Below are 15,859 nucleotides of genomic sequence, written 5' to 3' on the forward strand. Positions count from 1 at the left end.
CTGCTGCTAATCGATTACACGACGATGAAAACCATAGATCACTTCCAGAGTCTCTAAATCCCTCTGGGGGCTAGCTTGTAATGGAGACACGCTGAGTGAGCGGACATGTGAGAGGGCGTGGCCTGAGACTTTCCCGGTGGCCACTCTTCCCCCTAAAGGAAACACGGCTTATATTGTTTAAACTTAAAAAAAAGAGAGAAATATTTAATGTAATTATTTTAATTTAACTTTTATAAATTTTAGTTTTAGTTTCAATTTGCGGAAGAAGAAGTTTCTTAAAAGCTCATGCTTACATCATGCATGTAAAGAGTTATAATAAAACATTTCAAAATGCAACTCGGTTAAATAAAAGTCTGATGGTCCAGTCATATTGTGTCATTGTAGTTTTCTTAAAATCGTGTCGTGAGCCGAGTGTATTGTCACACCCCTACTTCTAAGATTTTCAACCTGGTGTTTCCTTCTGTTCCAGGTGACTGGTTGGTTGTGAACTCACTCGTGGTGGCTGAACTCGTTGACGGAGCCGAGTGTCGTCAGTCTCTGCTCCAACGAGACGATCTTCAGAGCCAGGTAACAGGAGGACAAGACCAGGACACACACCCTGAGGAAACACACACACACACACACACACACACACACACACACACACACACACACACACACACACACACTTCAGATTAGTGAGAGAACACAGACTTAATGAGGTCAATGCTTAACCTACAGTGTATTCTGTTTCTTGTAATTTGTTTAAAAGATAAGTGATAAGATCAGACTTTATTTATCCTGCAGTGGGGAAATGTTGTTGTCCCAGCATCTCCAGATACAGACATAAAGATATTGAAGACAGAATAAAGAATATAAAAAATAAGATATATACAGGTGTATCTCAATCCATTAGAATATGATGAAAAGTCCATTTCCAGTAGTTCAAGTCAAACAGCCCCAACCAAGTATTGAGTCATATAGATGGACATACTTTTCAGAGGCCAACATTTCCATATTAAACATACTTTTTAAAATGTGTCTTTTGTAATATTCAAATTTTTATTTTAGGTCTTCATTAAATGTAAGCCATAATCATTATAATTGGAAGAAATTAAATAAATTAAGACATGAAATGTTTCATTCTGTGCGTAATGGATCTATATAATGTGTTATTTCCACTTTTTGAATTGAATTACTGACATAAATAAACTTTTCTATGATATTCTAATTTATTGAGATGCACCTGTACATACGTTCTATACACATTCTATACATACATATCTGCTATTTTGCATTTATTATTAATATATATATATTTATATAGTGTTTGTTTGTTTTCCTGAAAGTACTTCTGCATTTTACAGATATTGCTCTTTGGAGAAAATATAATTTAGCATGTTAAATAGGTTAGATAGGTTGTTACATGTAATAGTATGAACATCAGTTTCAATAATGTGTCCCTGTATTTGTCCTAACTTGCCTTAAAATAATAATGATAAAAAATAAATGAGTAAGTCAATAAAAAAAGAAAAAGAAAACTAAATAGATAGATCCATGGCTAAATAAATAAGCAAATACTTTAAAATAAAATATATATAAAGGAAATGAAAAAGTGTGTCAAAGAACGAATGATTAGGTTAATAAAAAATGAATGTGTTGACTAAATGTGCAAAATATAAAAAAAATAATTTCAGAAATGAATGAATGCACAGTTGGATGAATGATTGTACAAATGAATAATAAATAATAAATCACTGAATTAATAATTAGCATAAATGAAAGAGTGAAATAAAGGTAAAATAATGCAATTAATGAAGATACAGTTGAATGGAAGTATCCTGAAATACTTTAATGAATGTATGAATTGATTTTGATAGAACGAAGTGTAAGAACTCACAGTAGGAGGTAGACGAACAGCAGAGTGTTGAGAGAAACTGGTTTCAGAGTTCTGCTGTCGATCACAACCTCTGAGCCTGAAACACACAAATCATCCTTCATCAAACTGACTCCAATTCCTTAATGGATCCAAGATTCAAACACACTTGATCAGTCATTTATTGATCTGTTAAACACAATAACAGCTGTCATAAAGATCCATTTGATGGCAGTTTTTGCATCTTATTAATAATCTTTATTGTTTATTTTATTTGCACTCTTTCCTACTTTGTCCAATAACCTCCCTCTGGATAAATAAAGCTCAGTCTTATTTTAAATTATGCTTATTATATTATATTAAAACTAGAGGTGTGAATCAGCGTATCAGCCCCACGATACGATTTCATCCTGATACTTAAGTCACGTTACGATATTATTGAGATTTTAATCATTTTGCGATCTGGTGAGTATTGATACAATATATTACAATTAAACTGTTGAACTGCATTTTGTATTGTTGTTGTTGTTATTATTATTATTATTATTATCATTACTATTGTAACATTACATTCAATCAAGAATTGTTTTGTCCAATCAGAGAAAATTCTCAGTGTATTCATCTCACTTCAGTCTTTTTATTTCTCCACAATGAGAGTCAAACCCACAGACTGACCAACAAAGTATTCAGTCAAACTGAACTGAACTGATATCAAACATGTATGGATGACAACAACTGCAGCATTTTACCAAACTTTTTTTTCTTGTGATTTTGGCTTTTTTCTGGTAATTTGGATTTTTTTCTGGAGGGATTTTTGACAGTTTTATCAATTCTCAAGTGGTCAGAATGGTAACATTTCTCACAAGATTGGTATGTTGTCATGTGGTATTAACCCACAAATTGCTGCAACAACTTATGAGAAGTAATAGAGCAATTGAAGCTCGAGATGAGTTTCATTATGTCACATGGAGTTCAGATGGTAATTTGGAATTTTTTCCGATAATTTTGGCTTTTTTTCTGGTAATTTATACATTTTTCTTGTGTTTTTGACTTTTTGTATTAATTTTGACTTTAATTCTGGAAATTCTCCTTTTTTCAGAAGGCAGATTTACTGTTTTTTTCTTACAGTAAAAGTTAAGATTTAATGTAAAAAATATTTAAAAAAAGAAATCATTAAAAAAATGGTAAGAAACCCAAAACTTTAGCCTAACTTTGCAGTGTTATTTCGACAACTTCCTGACACAATATCTTGACACACAATTTCTAATTTTTTTAATGGTAATATCTACTTTTTTTCTGGTAATTTTGACTTTTTTTCTAGTAATTCTTCTTTTTTCTGAAGGCATCGGACCATGAATCGATATAATAATATTACCCACCGCAAATTAAAATAATCTTTTCTGATATTGCCTTAAAATTATTTTATATTATCTTATCTTATGCTCAGTTATCTTAAATGATCTCAGCATCAACAACAAAAGTCCCATCAGGGAGGAACGTTATCATAACACACATAAAAACTGTGAGGTTATAAACACATTCTTCTTGTTACCTCAACTGTGTAATCGGGACATCTGGGACAGCTTGAAGTAATGGATAAAAACTTAAAATATAAAGTCTAGTTTTGATTATCTTTCTCAAGGATTAGGGACTTGATCAAACAACACTCGTACCAGTGTGGTGTGTGTCGTGCTGCTTTGTGTCTGAGCTCTGCTGGTTCTGGTTCTGGTGCTGGTTCTGGTGTTGGGTCTTCACTTTGTGCTGATGCTCTGGTGGTTCAGGAGGAGCTGCACTGTCTGTGTGCTTCAACACATCCAGAAACTGAGGAACAGGGAACTCTGCAGAGAGACAGGAAGCGGAGTGACTGTGTCCTTGAGAAAGAGGCTGTTTTGTTTTTCCAGGTGGTAACTTAACTCCACCAGGTAATCAGACACCTCGTCCTTATTTAACTTTTTTTTCTCCTGGTTGTTTAACAGTGGATCGTGACCAGCTGTTATTACATCCCTCTACTGTTTTTTACAGCTTTTCTCAGGTGTAATGGATAATCTTCTACTGCAGCAGCGGTGAATGAAATAATGAGGGCGGGCTGCAGGAAGGAAATACTGTAGAAGGAAGGAAACTGCAAAATAGGAATATTGCATCAAAGATAGGATAAATATCGGTTGGTAAAGTTTTACTCCTGCAGTAAAATGTGTTTTTTTGGACTATTGAATGTTAATCTTTGTGTATCCTGGGGTCCCTAAACAGTATGTGAGCTGCATAAATCGGATCTGACTGGAAAGCTGAGACTCTTGTGGATTCAATGAGTCCAAATGTCCATTTTCAATGGGGTCCCTTGTCCCTGACCTCCAGATATCCAAATAAATTGGGTTCTATGTGTCCCCATGAGTCTCCTCTTTACAGATATGCCCACTTTATGCTGATTACATGCAGTTTAAGGTAAAAACCTGCCGTTTTCTTAAGCAAAGGTGATATTTTTGCACATTCGCCTCTTGTGTGTGAATATTTGTGAATCCTGGGGTCCCTCAACAGTCTGTGAGCTGCATAAATTGGGAGAGACATAAAGACTAAACTCTGTGTGTGAACCCTGGCTGCTTTTCTCTGTTTCATATGATACTGTATTCAATATTTGGGCTGTTTTTAGGCGTGACATGCCCACTTTATGCATTTTTTCAGAAGCTGTTTGAGGCAGAAACCATGCTGTGTTTCTCCTGCAGTAAAATGTGTTATTTTGTCCTGCTGTATAAGAATCTTTGTGCATGTTGTGGTCCCTAAACAGTCTGTGAGCTGCATAAAATCGGGTATGACTGGAAAGCTGAGACTTGTGGATTCAATGAGCCCAAATATCCATTTTCAAAGGGGTCTTTTGACATCTGACCTCCAGATCCAAATAAATTTGGTTCTGTGTCCCCATGAGTCCCCTTTTTACAGACATGCCCACTTTATGCTGATTACATGCAGTTTAAGGCAGAAACCTGCAGTTTTCTAATGCAAAAGTGATATTTTGGCACAAATTGACCTATTATATGTGAATCTTTGTGCATCCTGGGGTCCCTAAACAGTCTGTGAGCTGCATGAATTGGGAAAGACAGTGAGACAAAACCCTTCTGTTTCATATGATACTTTATTAATTATTTTTTTAGATGTGACATGCCCACTTTATGCACTTTATCAGATGCTGTTTGGGGCAGAACTCAATTTTTTTGTTATTGCTTCCTCTTCTCTCTGCATAAATCGGGTCTGACTGGAAAGCTGAGACTCTTGTGGATTCAATGAGTCCAATGTTCTTCATGTGTGATGATGTTAGTGAGTGAAACTTGAGCTCAGTGTATAAAATGAGCTGCTGTGACCTCTAGGATAATCACAGCCTCATGAAACTCTACAACCATAAACTAGAGACCTAGAGCATTCAGAGGATGGATGGCTGAGACACTAGATTCACAATAAGGGGGTTTCTCAGCAGACAACACAACACAAGTGCTGCCATACAATCGCACAAAATACACAAATCTACTAAATTTCAAAAGGTTTTGAAGCATGTGAAGCATGAAGTGTTCAACCATTTTTTTCTGGTCTTCTACAAAGTCTTGGTGTCTTAACATGGGATTCTGGAGGGATTTTTGACCATTTTATCAATTCTCAAGTGGTCAGAATGGTAAGAACATTGTAGACGTTTTTCACAAGATTGGTATGTTGTCATGTGGTATTAACCCACAAATTGCTGCAACAACTTATGAGACGTAATAGAGCAATTGAAGCTCGAGATGAGTTTCATTATGTCACATGGAGTTCAGATGGTTGTAGATACCTGCTATCTTGTCGTAGTCGGGGGTCTGTGAGTCTGAGCTGCTGCTCTCCTCCATCTCCTGCCTCCGCTGTCTCACTGCCACATCCAGATCACAGAAATCACCCGGAAAACTCTGCAGAAATCCACAGACACAGAAAACATGATGGCTGCTGGAGGAGCCAATCAAATCCAATTTTCTCTCCTCTTACATGTTTGTCAGCAGGAGGGATTAATAGATAGATAATAGATGTGTAAAATACAGGAACAACTCAGCAATACAAAATAAACCTAGGGGGCAGAGATAAATAATCCACCAAGGCAATCATTGCTGGATGCAATTTTGCTGGCTGTACAAAACAAACAGCCTACCAAAATATAAAGGTGTGCATCAATTGCTGCACATGAATAGTTTGCAGTTAGTTTTTGGAATAGTATTCTCCACCCTGCTAACTCGCCTTAAATGTTTTTTTTACATAGATGGTGTCTTTTGTTGGTCTTTCTTAGATACATTTCTCCATAAATCAAATCTTTTGTCAGCACAACAACTACAGATCCTGTGTAAGTGAAATGGGATGGATTAGAAAAAACATAAACCTACTAGAAACAACTTTTTTCCCACCTGGAAGAACATTGTAAACGTGTTTTTCCTTAAAATCAGAGTTATGTGAGTGACTCAGTACTTATTGTTGTACTGAGCGCTGCAAACGGTTCTGGTGAGTTTGTGTCCGACCTACCAGAGGGAAGCGAGGAGACAGAGGTGACCTCTGACCTCTGAAGCTGCTCTCAGCTGAGGAGGGGATGGGACTGCTGCACGGACTCTTCTCCTGCACACGTACAGATAATATACATATCAGATAGAGGTGGGGGAAAAAATCTATACAGAATAGAATCGTGATTTTTGCATGGCAATATTATATTCATTCATAGCCATGAAGTATCTATATTTAGCGCTCCGACCGCTCACTGTTTTCGCCATTTTTGAGGCTGTGCCGGCTCATTTTTAGGAATATACTGGAGATCCTGGTATCATATGAAACTAGAAGATCTAAGGAATCTATAGGCACAAGTATGTGCGTCAGGATATCGTGTCGGGAAGTTGGCGAAATAACGCTGCAAAGTTAGGCTTTTTTTGTTTCATGGTGATTTTCAAATCGCTCATGTGACCTCTGACGTCATGCTATCTCAATTAAAACTGGCTCTGTGTGTTCCCACAAGTCTCCTCTTTACATACATGGCTACCTCCCAATTCAGAATTGAGAATTTACTGTTATTTAACAAAACATTTCTTGATTGAGGCTACGTTTACATGATGACGGTCTGAACAGAAGACGCAAAAGTGGTGTCACATCTTCACTTTTTATTCCGCGTTTAGACGAACGTTTTCAGGAGGAAATCTGTGTGCATACGGTGACGCAAAAGTGTGTGAATTGGATTGTATGCATGCCAGACGGCATCACTTAAAGCGATAAGAGCATCTTTGGGCATGTGGAAGTTTTCACGCCACGTATTTTCATCAGCTACTCCTTCCACAAAGTTCTCCACCATCCACTAGATCTCCCAGGTCTCCTCCAAAGCCGTCTGGCTCGCCTCCGACCAATCGGTGCATCCAAAATGTGATGGAGGTAATTCCAGATCCTTCTCTGTTCACTAATACTATCTGTACATATCCTGTACATTTGGTTGAAAGACTCCTGTAAGTTTATTAGAGCTGCCAGAGCAGCTTGAAGGTCCGACGCATGGAAATAATCCCACATGTTTGTTTATTTTCCTGTACTGGAGCATGTATGTGACGTAAACACGTATGTGACGTAAACACATACATGAGGTGAGCAGATCTGAGCAGAGTTTTGCGTCTTGGCAGTGTAGACGGACACGCTACGGCGGAGCGGATTCAACTTTTCCACTTTGGAAGGTGGTTTCAGATTTTTGCGTTTTTAAGCCCCAAAAACGCCGTCACCGTCTAAACGAAAGGCACTTCCGATCAAATATTTTGTTGTTTTTACCCGCAATCGTCCTCGTGTAAACGGGGCCTGAACGTAGTTAAAATGCAGTTAAACAGTTAAATCTCAATATGTTGTATCACAATATTGACCATATTGCAAAATGCTTAAAATCGCAATGATATCGTATCGTGACTCAAGTATCAGGATAAAATCGTTTTGGAACCTCTGATGAGTCACACATCTAGTATCAGATATAGTTTTTCTCTGTGCTCAAAATATTATATTGAAGTTTGTCATGGCACAAAGGTCTTTTTCGCTCTGATAGTGACGTAGAAAGAAAATTTCAATTTTAAACATTGTTTTGTTTTTTGGGATTATAACAAGTTAGTCCATGAATAATGTGCATTCTCATGTTGGGTTTTTAAAGATTGTTTAACAGCCTTAAAGTAATCAGGGGAAATTACATTTTTAAACTTTTAGCAGGTTAGAACCTCTTTTCAAGATCCTTTTTTTTTGCCATTTTCAAGGCTTTATTGATAGTGGAGAGACAGTGTGAAAGGGGGAGACAGAGGGAACGACATGTATGAAGGGCACCGAGTCGGATTCGAACCCGCCCGCTCACGAGGGCTATGCCTCTGTGGTATGCGCTCTACCAGGTGTGCCACCGGGATGCCCCAGTTTAGAACCTCTTAATCAGTTGAAGTCAACTTCCTTTTTACAGCCCAATACAATTTTTCAAACCCAAAAACCCCCCAAAGAAACAGCTGCTGCATGTCTGAAGTCTGTCCTACCTCCAGATGAAGACAGATGGACATCAGGAACTTGTAGGTGTTGTCTCTGGACATGAAGGACACGAAGACATACTGCAACAACACAAACACAAACGTTTTACTGTGTGACCGATATTTGATCAAAACTAGTGAAACTCTAACATTTATTTTTACACACAGAACACTAGATGAACTCTGCAGGATCATTGTGTTCTGTTCAGCTCTGATGACTGCTTCAGTTATTATAAAACAAACTTTTTAGATTTTCAGTGAATAATTCATGATGTGTGAACAGTAAAGTGAGTCGACTCGTCCCTCTCACCCTGTCATTAGCGGTAGCGATCACCAGCGCGTTTGGCAGCAGGATGGCCGTCTTGGTCTTCTTGATGTGCGTGACGGACATCACCGGGATGGCGATCTGGGACGGACAAACACCAGCACAAACAGGTCAGCCCTGCGGGGACTATGTTACTCTGAGAATCACAGTAGCGGTCCCAGACGTTGTCATGGACACTATGAGACTTCATCAGTCAAAGAGACCGAATCACACAAGGTTTTCCAACATCTCTATCAAATTTAATGGTTGGAATCTCTAGAAGTTAGAAGATTGTTACAGTAAACTTTGCACCTCACTAACTTAGAGTTTGGGCTGCTTTGTCTGTTCTTGAGTCCTTTTCCTTCTGCCTGTATAAACCACTAAAAATGTTTACCATGCCATGTGGGCATCATTGTTTTCAGTACAACCTCACCTCTATGACCTGATAGTTTTTTTTCCACTTTGACTGACTGGATCAACATTTTAACCCCCCCAAAAAACAAAAAACATTTGATTTTGAAAGTTATGTTTTTCTTACTTTTCTTACTAAAAACAATCATGCTGCATGAAGGATTGTAAGTGTTGGTTCCAGATCTAACATCTAAGGGCACTTTCACAGCCCCAGTCCGTTTTGTTCGTCCGAATCAGAGTGAAATTGATACATTTGGATGGTTTTGTATTTAGTCTGGTTTCTTCACAGTGCAGACATGTAAGCGGACCACATAGAATAAAAAAAGGAGCGTACACGATGGTGGAGGGCTGGAAATCTACTCACACTTTTAATTGTTATTTGTTGAAAAGTTGGCGGTGAAAAATGTAAATGAAGCAACATGGAACCGAGCACACACCGATTACCTTAAATTATACTGGCTGTCATCTGCTCTTGAGTTCACCAAACTAATGTGGAGAGAAACAGTCAGGAGGATCTCCTGTTGAGGCTCCGGGGCGTCAACAATGTGTTGATCCATTATTTCCAACGTGCTGCGATCAGACAGCTGTAGAACCAGAGAATCCGTTTGGAAATGAACCGAGACCATCTCTGCAAGAGGTCTGGGACTGGTTGTTGTGGTCCGCAAAAGAGTACGATTGGAGCATTCACAAGCAACCAAACCAACTGGAACAAGGATTTAACTGCCCCAGAGTTAAATTCAAACGGGTTAAAGTTTGGGTTGTGAAAGTGCCCTAAGAGGTAAAATGAGGAGAACATCTAGTTCTACATTTGTATACTTAATATATTACACCTGATCTCCGGTTTTACTTGGCTGATCAACATTAAACACAAACTGGCCTCATGGAGTTTGAGTTTCTGTGACTCCAGAGGGTTAACACTGTGAAGTCTGAGTCATTGAAGTGGACATAAGACTACTCTATTTCTACACACTCTGCAGAACTTTTTCACAGCTTGATGATTTTTGACGTAAAGAAAACAAACTCCAAACATCCCAGTTTAACGGTACCTTTGTGTCTTTGCCGAACACCTTGGAGTGGAAGCAGATCCAGTGGTCGGACACGAACATGCGTCCCTGGTACAGGATGTCTTTCTGCAGAGCACAGGTGTAACCTAACGAACGGGAGAAAAGCATCAGAATACTGAGGAAAAACTGCAGAAAGACTTCTTTAAAGTGTTAATTTAGTAGGGAGGGGGGTTCCAAATAAGACAGAGATCTTTTGTTGAGGAATGTTTTTATTTTTGAAAAGGCTTTCTTCAAACCACATTAAGTATCAATTTCTCTCAGAGAGAATGAGTTGATTTATAGTCCTGTTATTCTGTTATAAGCATTAAATGATAGGTTCACTTTCTTCTCATTTTAAAACAACACTGCAGCTGTTCTCATTCACTGTTTATAGTTCTACTGAGGGGAATTATTGCACTGTAATTCATATATAACTCATGTAAATTTATGGCAGGAGGTTATTACAACCCATATTGACGTTTGTTGTTCAGGTCGACCTCTAATAAGCTTACTAAGTATTGACTGGAGCAAAAACAGGAAGTTGGACGACTTAATATAATATTTTTTAAGATAAACTTCAGATAATATGCAGCTATCCTTTAAATCATCAGCTGGTGTTGAACAAAAAGTTCACAGGTATCAAATGTTGAGTTATTATCTAATCCCTCATCCAGTATTTAAGGTGGAGCGGATCGTTGTGATCATTAATGACTCACTCTGTCTGAGCTGCTCCTCTTTGCTGATCTCCTTGAATATTTTATGGTACTGGCAGTTGCTCTTCGAAAGCTGGAACACAACACACACAACCACAAAACATTATTTTTTATTTTTTTAATATATATGTGTATATGTATATGTGTATATATATGTATATGCATATATGTATATGTATATATGTTTATGTGTATATATATGTATATGTATATATGTTTATGTGTGTATATATATATGTGTATATATATGTATGTATGTATATGTGTATATATACATGTGTATATATGTATATGTATGTATGTATGTATGTATATATATGTATGTTTATGTATATATATGTATATATATATATATGTATGTTTATGTATATATATGTATATGTATGTATATATATGTGTATGTATATGTATATATATGTGTATACAATCAGACAAAAACAGACAAAAAACAAAACATAGCTAACACAGATGCAACATAATAATAATAATAATAATAATAATAATAACAACAATAAAGTAATAGTGTTTCTGTAATCATTACATGTCAAAATAGATTAAAATATATATAAACATACACACATTCCTGCACATATTAATACACATTCACATGCACACAAAAAACTTTAATTTAAAAAATTTTAGGCATAAACATCATTAATCCTCATATTTTCTCCCTGTAGACCATGCAACTTTTGTCCTGAGTGTTTATGAAGCATAAAATAAAGATTATCACCAACATCTGTGATTCACCTTCTTGGCCGACAGATTCCAACTCATTACCACAAATTTAACTTTAAAAAAATAAATAAAGTATGGTCAATAGACTTTATTTCCGTTAAATTACACCTTGTTTGAAATTCTGCCTCTTGTTTTTGAGTAAATACATAGAAGTTGTAAACTCCCTCATACCAAAATTAATTGAAATTAGTGATTGACTTTTTTAAGGCCATTAGATGAAAGAAAGCCCTATTTCTGATATAAAGACGAGTAAAATTTGAGCCGAGGACAACAGGAAGAATGTAAAATATGATCACAAGTCACATTAATATAGATTTAAGTAAAGGTTTGACAGCTTCTGGTCGGCTGAAATGATCCTTGATATCACTCACATGCTGTAATGTTTATAGGTGTAATAAAATATAAATCTGAGCGGCTCACCTGGCTGTAGTGAGACTTCTTCCTCTCTATCTTGGAGTCCGGGTCAGTCTGGACCTGAGTCAGCAGAGAGTGGTCGAAGGTCTTTGATCTGCAGACCAAACACAATCAATATTAGATTATAGTGCATCTTACATAAGTGTCTGCTTGTCTGTGGCCCTTTGTGCTAAATCATCTATTTATATAACATTATTGATTATAGGTCACCAAGTTAAATTACATAAATTAAATGTCAGGAGCTAAAAGATCTCATTTTCGCAACCCAGTCACCCAAACAAATGTTGGTATTGTACATTTCTGCAAACCACAGATAATTTTAAATATCTACATTTTAAAGCAAAAATACGCTGACTAGGCACTTGTCACAATGATAATGGGTGCAAACATGTGACAACGTCAATTTTAAACACTGAAAATACCGAAATACTTAAAGGTTAGACCCCAAAACCACTACAGGGTTATGCTTAAAAAAACATTTATTCCAGACATAACTTCCAACAACAGGACACAAAACTATTACTGGAGTCAAAGTTGACTTGGTTAAATTTTACCACTACTTGCCAGTTGTAAAATATTCTGACTTGTTACCAGGGATGGGCTTTTGGAAGAATCCTGCCAACTCGAGCATCTATAACGTTAACGATCAATTAATCGATTAATCCATGCATGCATGCATGTGAAAAGATATATATACAGTACTATGCAAAAGCCTGTTTTGATAATGGACACTTTTATTTTGAAAGGACGAGGAGAGACTTCCTGTCGATGGTAAAACTATCTTGAGGTGGTATGGGCCAGCAGGGGCCCTCTCCACCTTCTAGTAGGTGCAGTTGGTTGTTATCAGCCCATTTAATGTCCTGCTGTATTAATGTTTATTGTTGGTGGTGCCGAGGGATGCATCGATCCAACTTTTTCAGTCTGAATACCAATTCCAATACCTAGGCTTTGGGTATCCGCCTGATATTGGATATTAACTTTGGATTGATGTATCTCTCGTGGAGCCCTCCAGCAGCCGTAGTAATTATAAAGAACGCCAAGGCAAAAGTGACACTATGGAGTGTGAAAACAAAGGGGCAAGTAAGGAAATGAATGTAAAGCACAAAAATTGCTGTTAGGAAGGGCAGGAGGGTCAAACAAACCAGGACTTTTACCCAGCATTTGTGTACTGTGTTGTTAGTTGATGTAATTTCAAATAACTGAAGTTAAGTGTGATGCAGTTAACTTCAGTGCGTCACATTTTTACCATAGCCAACGTAATTATGATGCTTCCCTTACGCCTGGATTCCACTGGATGCGTAACGACTCCGACAGGGGTCTGTCCGCAACGGCTGCGTATCTACGCAGTCCGTCAACACCCACCGGATCCGTCTGTGTCGGAGCTGTTGCGGACAGCAGAGTCCCGAGGACGCACGAGATCTCGCAAATTCACGCCTAATCAATTGATATAACTGGAAGATAATCAACATCTCCTCGTTAATGACTGGAGACAAATCCAGCGACTCCGTCTTAACGAGCGCTAACGAGGTCGGCCGGCTTGTTAACGAGCCGGCCGACCTCGTTAGCGAACCCGAGGTATTTTATTTTGAAAATATACCGGTGTTTTATTTTGTGTCTGTGCAAGACTTCCTGTCCCGAACGATCTGCTCTGTGCTGAATTTATGCGTAGTGCTCCGTCGTCCGACAAAAATAGAAGCTCTGCGCAAGTGTTGCGAGGGCTGTCGGATGGCCCTGCGTTGTCGGACTCATTACGCAGCGGATCTGCAGTCGGTGGAATCTCACACATTGATTATAATGGGTGCGTAACGGCTTCGACGACGGATCTGCAGCCGTTACGCATCCAGTGGAATCCAGGCGTAAGTTATGTTGTCCTCGTAATAACTTCACTTTTGGCATTTCAATTAATTTTAATAATATATATAATAATATAATAATTAAACTGTCTTTTATTACGCCTTACTGAAACTTTTTTGCGCTAACCTTAGAGAAGTAGTTTTGTAGCCTAAACCGAACAAAACTGTGTGAAATGTAATGGAACAACAACCAATGGGCTGATAACAACCTACTGGACCTACTAGAAGGTGAAGCGAGCCCAAACTTGCTCATACTCATTCAATAGTCTGAGAACGTCCTGGGCCTCATGTATCAACGCTGCTTACACACAAAAACATTGTGTACGCTGTTTTTCCCGCACACGCCACATGTATGAAAAGCGAACTTGCCTTGAGAATGTGCGGACCGCTGCTTAATCTTTCGAGGTGCCGTGAGAATGTGCGGTGGCACCGCAGACTTTTGTCTGTTGGAAACTACTGTCTTTATGCGCTATTTAAAACGTGTTTCATAAACTCAAACTACACACAACTGGCATTGTGTTTACAGTTTATAGCTCTGTGACAATAGAAATGCTGTTCTCCACCCTCAATAACCCGTTGTAAATATCAGGGGATAGATGATTTTATCATCCATTTTTATGTTTTATATTTCACCTGCGTACTGCTGCTTACTTGTGCAATAATGGTATGTTGAAGTCTGTATGTTTTTAAGTCTGTTTGTTTTTTAAGATTGTATATTTTCTTAAGTCTATATATTTTGCTATTTACGCTATTTTAAAAAAAATATATACAGAATTTCCCTCCGGGGATCAATAAAGTATTTCTGATTCTGATTAATATGGAGCGCACAAATCTCTCCCAGATAACCTGCCTCAGTTACTGTGTCAAAGTCCAGATCGCCGACTGTTTCCCCTTTGGTTTAACATGGAGATGTTAACGCTGCAGGTATACTCTCCCCTGGGAAAAACGTGTGTGAAATCCCTTCAGAATAAGTCAGGTGTGGTGCATATTAGATCCCGTAGGTGATGATTAATTGGGACAACAAGTTAAGTGTGGTTATAAACTGATGCGTAAAAAAAGATTCTGGCATGCATTACACAATGACTACTCTGTCGGTTCTGGAGAAAAAAAGGCAAAACGGTGGAGTTTAGAAGGAGTGTGTGTGGAGGGACCTTTCTGCCATGGTGCAGGTCTCTGATCCGGCTGGTTAACAGCCACAGTGACACCTTGTTGCTGATCCCAGACCTGAAGCACCAAAAAGCACATTTTCCTGCCTCCACGCCAGAGATCACCACGTCCACCTCGCTGCAGTGGCAGCCCGTTGATTTGCCATTGTTTTTAGATAATCAGCGGGCATGCTGGTGATTTATAGTCATTTGCATGTCATCTGCGTATTTATTTGTGGGAGGAGCCGGGGCGTGGCTGGTGGCTCGTGCCTGTGCGCTCAGTTCCAAACTTATTGGGATGTATGAAGTAAAGGTGCAGAACCTGGCGTAAGCACAGTTTGATACATGTGGAGGTGAGTGTGCATAAGTACTTTTCTAGTTTTGGGGGTACGCCATCTTTCAGTATGAAAGCTACGCACTCGTTGATACATGAGCCCCCAGGTGTTGTGAACTGTTGTTTACCTGACTAGTGCTGGTTTCCTCCGGCCCAACAGCTCCTGTTGCTCCGGATCCACAGCGTGCAGAGGGTCGCTCAGCATCCTCTCATATCTCTGCCGCTCCTCCACATTTTCTACATCTGAACTATAGACAAAAAAACAACATTCAGTCAACAAACAACAAAATCTTTATGGAGCAGAAATTGGGCTCTTGGGGACCTCAAGCCTTCTTCCAGATTAGCAATCTTGTCGATCCTGACAAGAAAAGAGAACACATTTTTCCTACTTTCAAGAAGATCATTAGAAACATTTCTTCTTTGATAAAACATGTGTAAGTGTAAAATAAATCTGTCGGTGCTGTCCAGGACAAACCTTGCAGCCGTATGTAGACTCTAAATGACCTTAAACGTGTCTTTTGCTTATCTCTGGCACTT

At 38.3% G+C, this 15,859-nt stretch overlaps 2 protein-coding genes across 4 annotated transcripts in view; one reads left to right on the forward strand and one right to left on the reverse strand.

Moving 5' to 3' along the window:
* Positions 1-15,859, reverse strand: part of LOC131974151 (GRAM domain-containing protein 2B) — a 30,559-nt gene that overhangs the window by 6,966 nt on the left and 7,734 nt on the right. For all 3 annotated transcript variants that reach the window (XM_059336334.1, XM_059336335.1, XM_059336336.1), the window contains exons 2-12: positions 15,451-15,570; positions 11,997-12,084; positions 10,842-10,911; positions 10,129-10,232; positions 8,678-8,773; positions 8,377-8,448; positions 6,377-6,466; positions 5,664-5,775; positions 3,529-3,693; positions 1,880-1,955; positions 494-598 (exon numbers count right to left, since the gene is read on the reverse strand). In XM_059336334.1, the coding sequence (XP_059192317.1) occupies positions 494-598; positions 1,880-1,955; positions 3,529-3,693; positions 5,664-5,775; positions 6,377-6,466; positions 8,377-8,448; positions 8,678-8,773; positions 10,129-10,232; positions 10,842-10,911; positions 11,997-12,084; positions 15,451-15,570 (1,098 nt within the window). The remainder of the gene's footprint in view (positions 1-493; positions 599-1,879; positions 1,956-3,528; positions 3,694-5,663; positions 5,776-6,376; positions 6,467-8,376; positions 8,449-8,677; positions 8,774-10,128; positions 10,233-10,841; positions 10,912-11,996; positions 12,085-15,450; positions 15,571-15,859) is intronic.
* The window catches only part of znf608 (zinc finger protein 608), an 88,894-nt gene continuing 81,727 nt past the window's right edge, over positions 8,693-15,859 (forward strand). The window contains exon 1 of the mRNA XM_059336332.1: positions 8,693-8,802. The gene's annotated coding sequence lies outside the window, so the exon portion shown is untranslated. The remainder of the gene's footprint in view (positions 8,803-15,859) is intronic.

The sequence above is a fragment of the Centropristis striata genome, chromosome 7 (assembly GCF_030273125.1).
Source record: "Centropristis striata isolate RG_2023a ecotype Rhode Island chromosome 7, C.striata_1.0, whole genome shotgun sequence".
NCBI classification, from domain to species: domain Eukaryota; kingdom Metazoa; phylum Chordata; class Actinopteri; order Perciformes; family Serranidae; genus Centropristis; species Centropristis striata.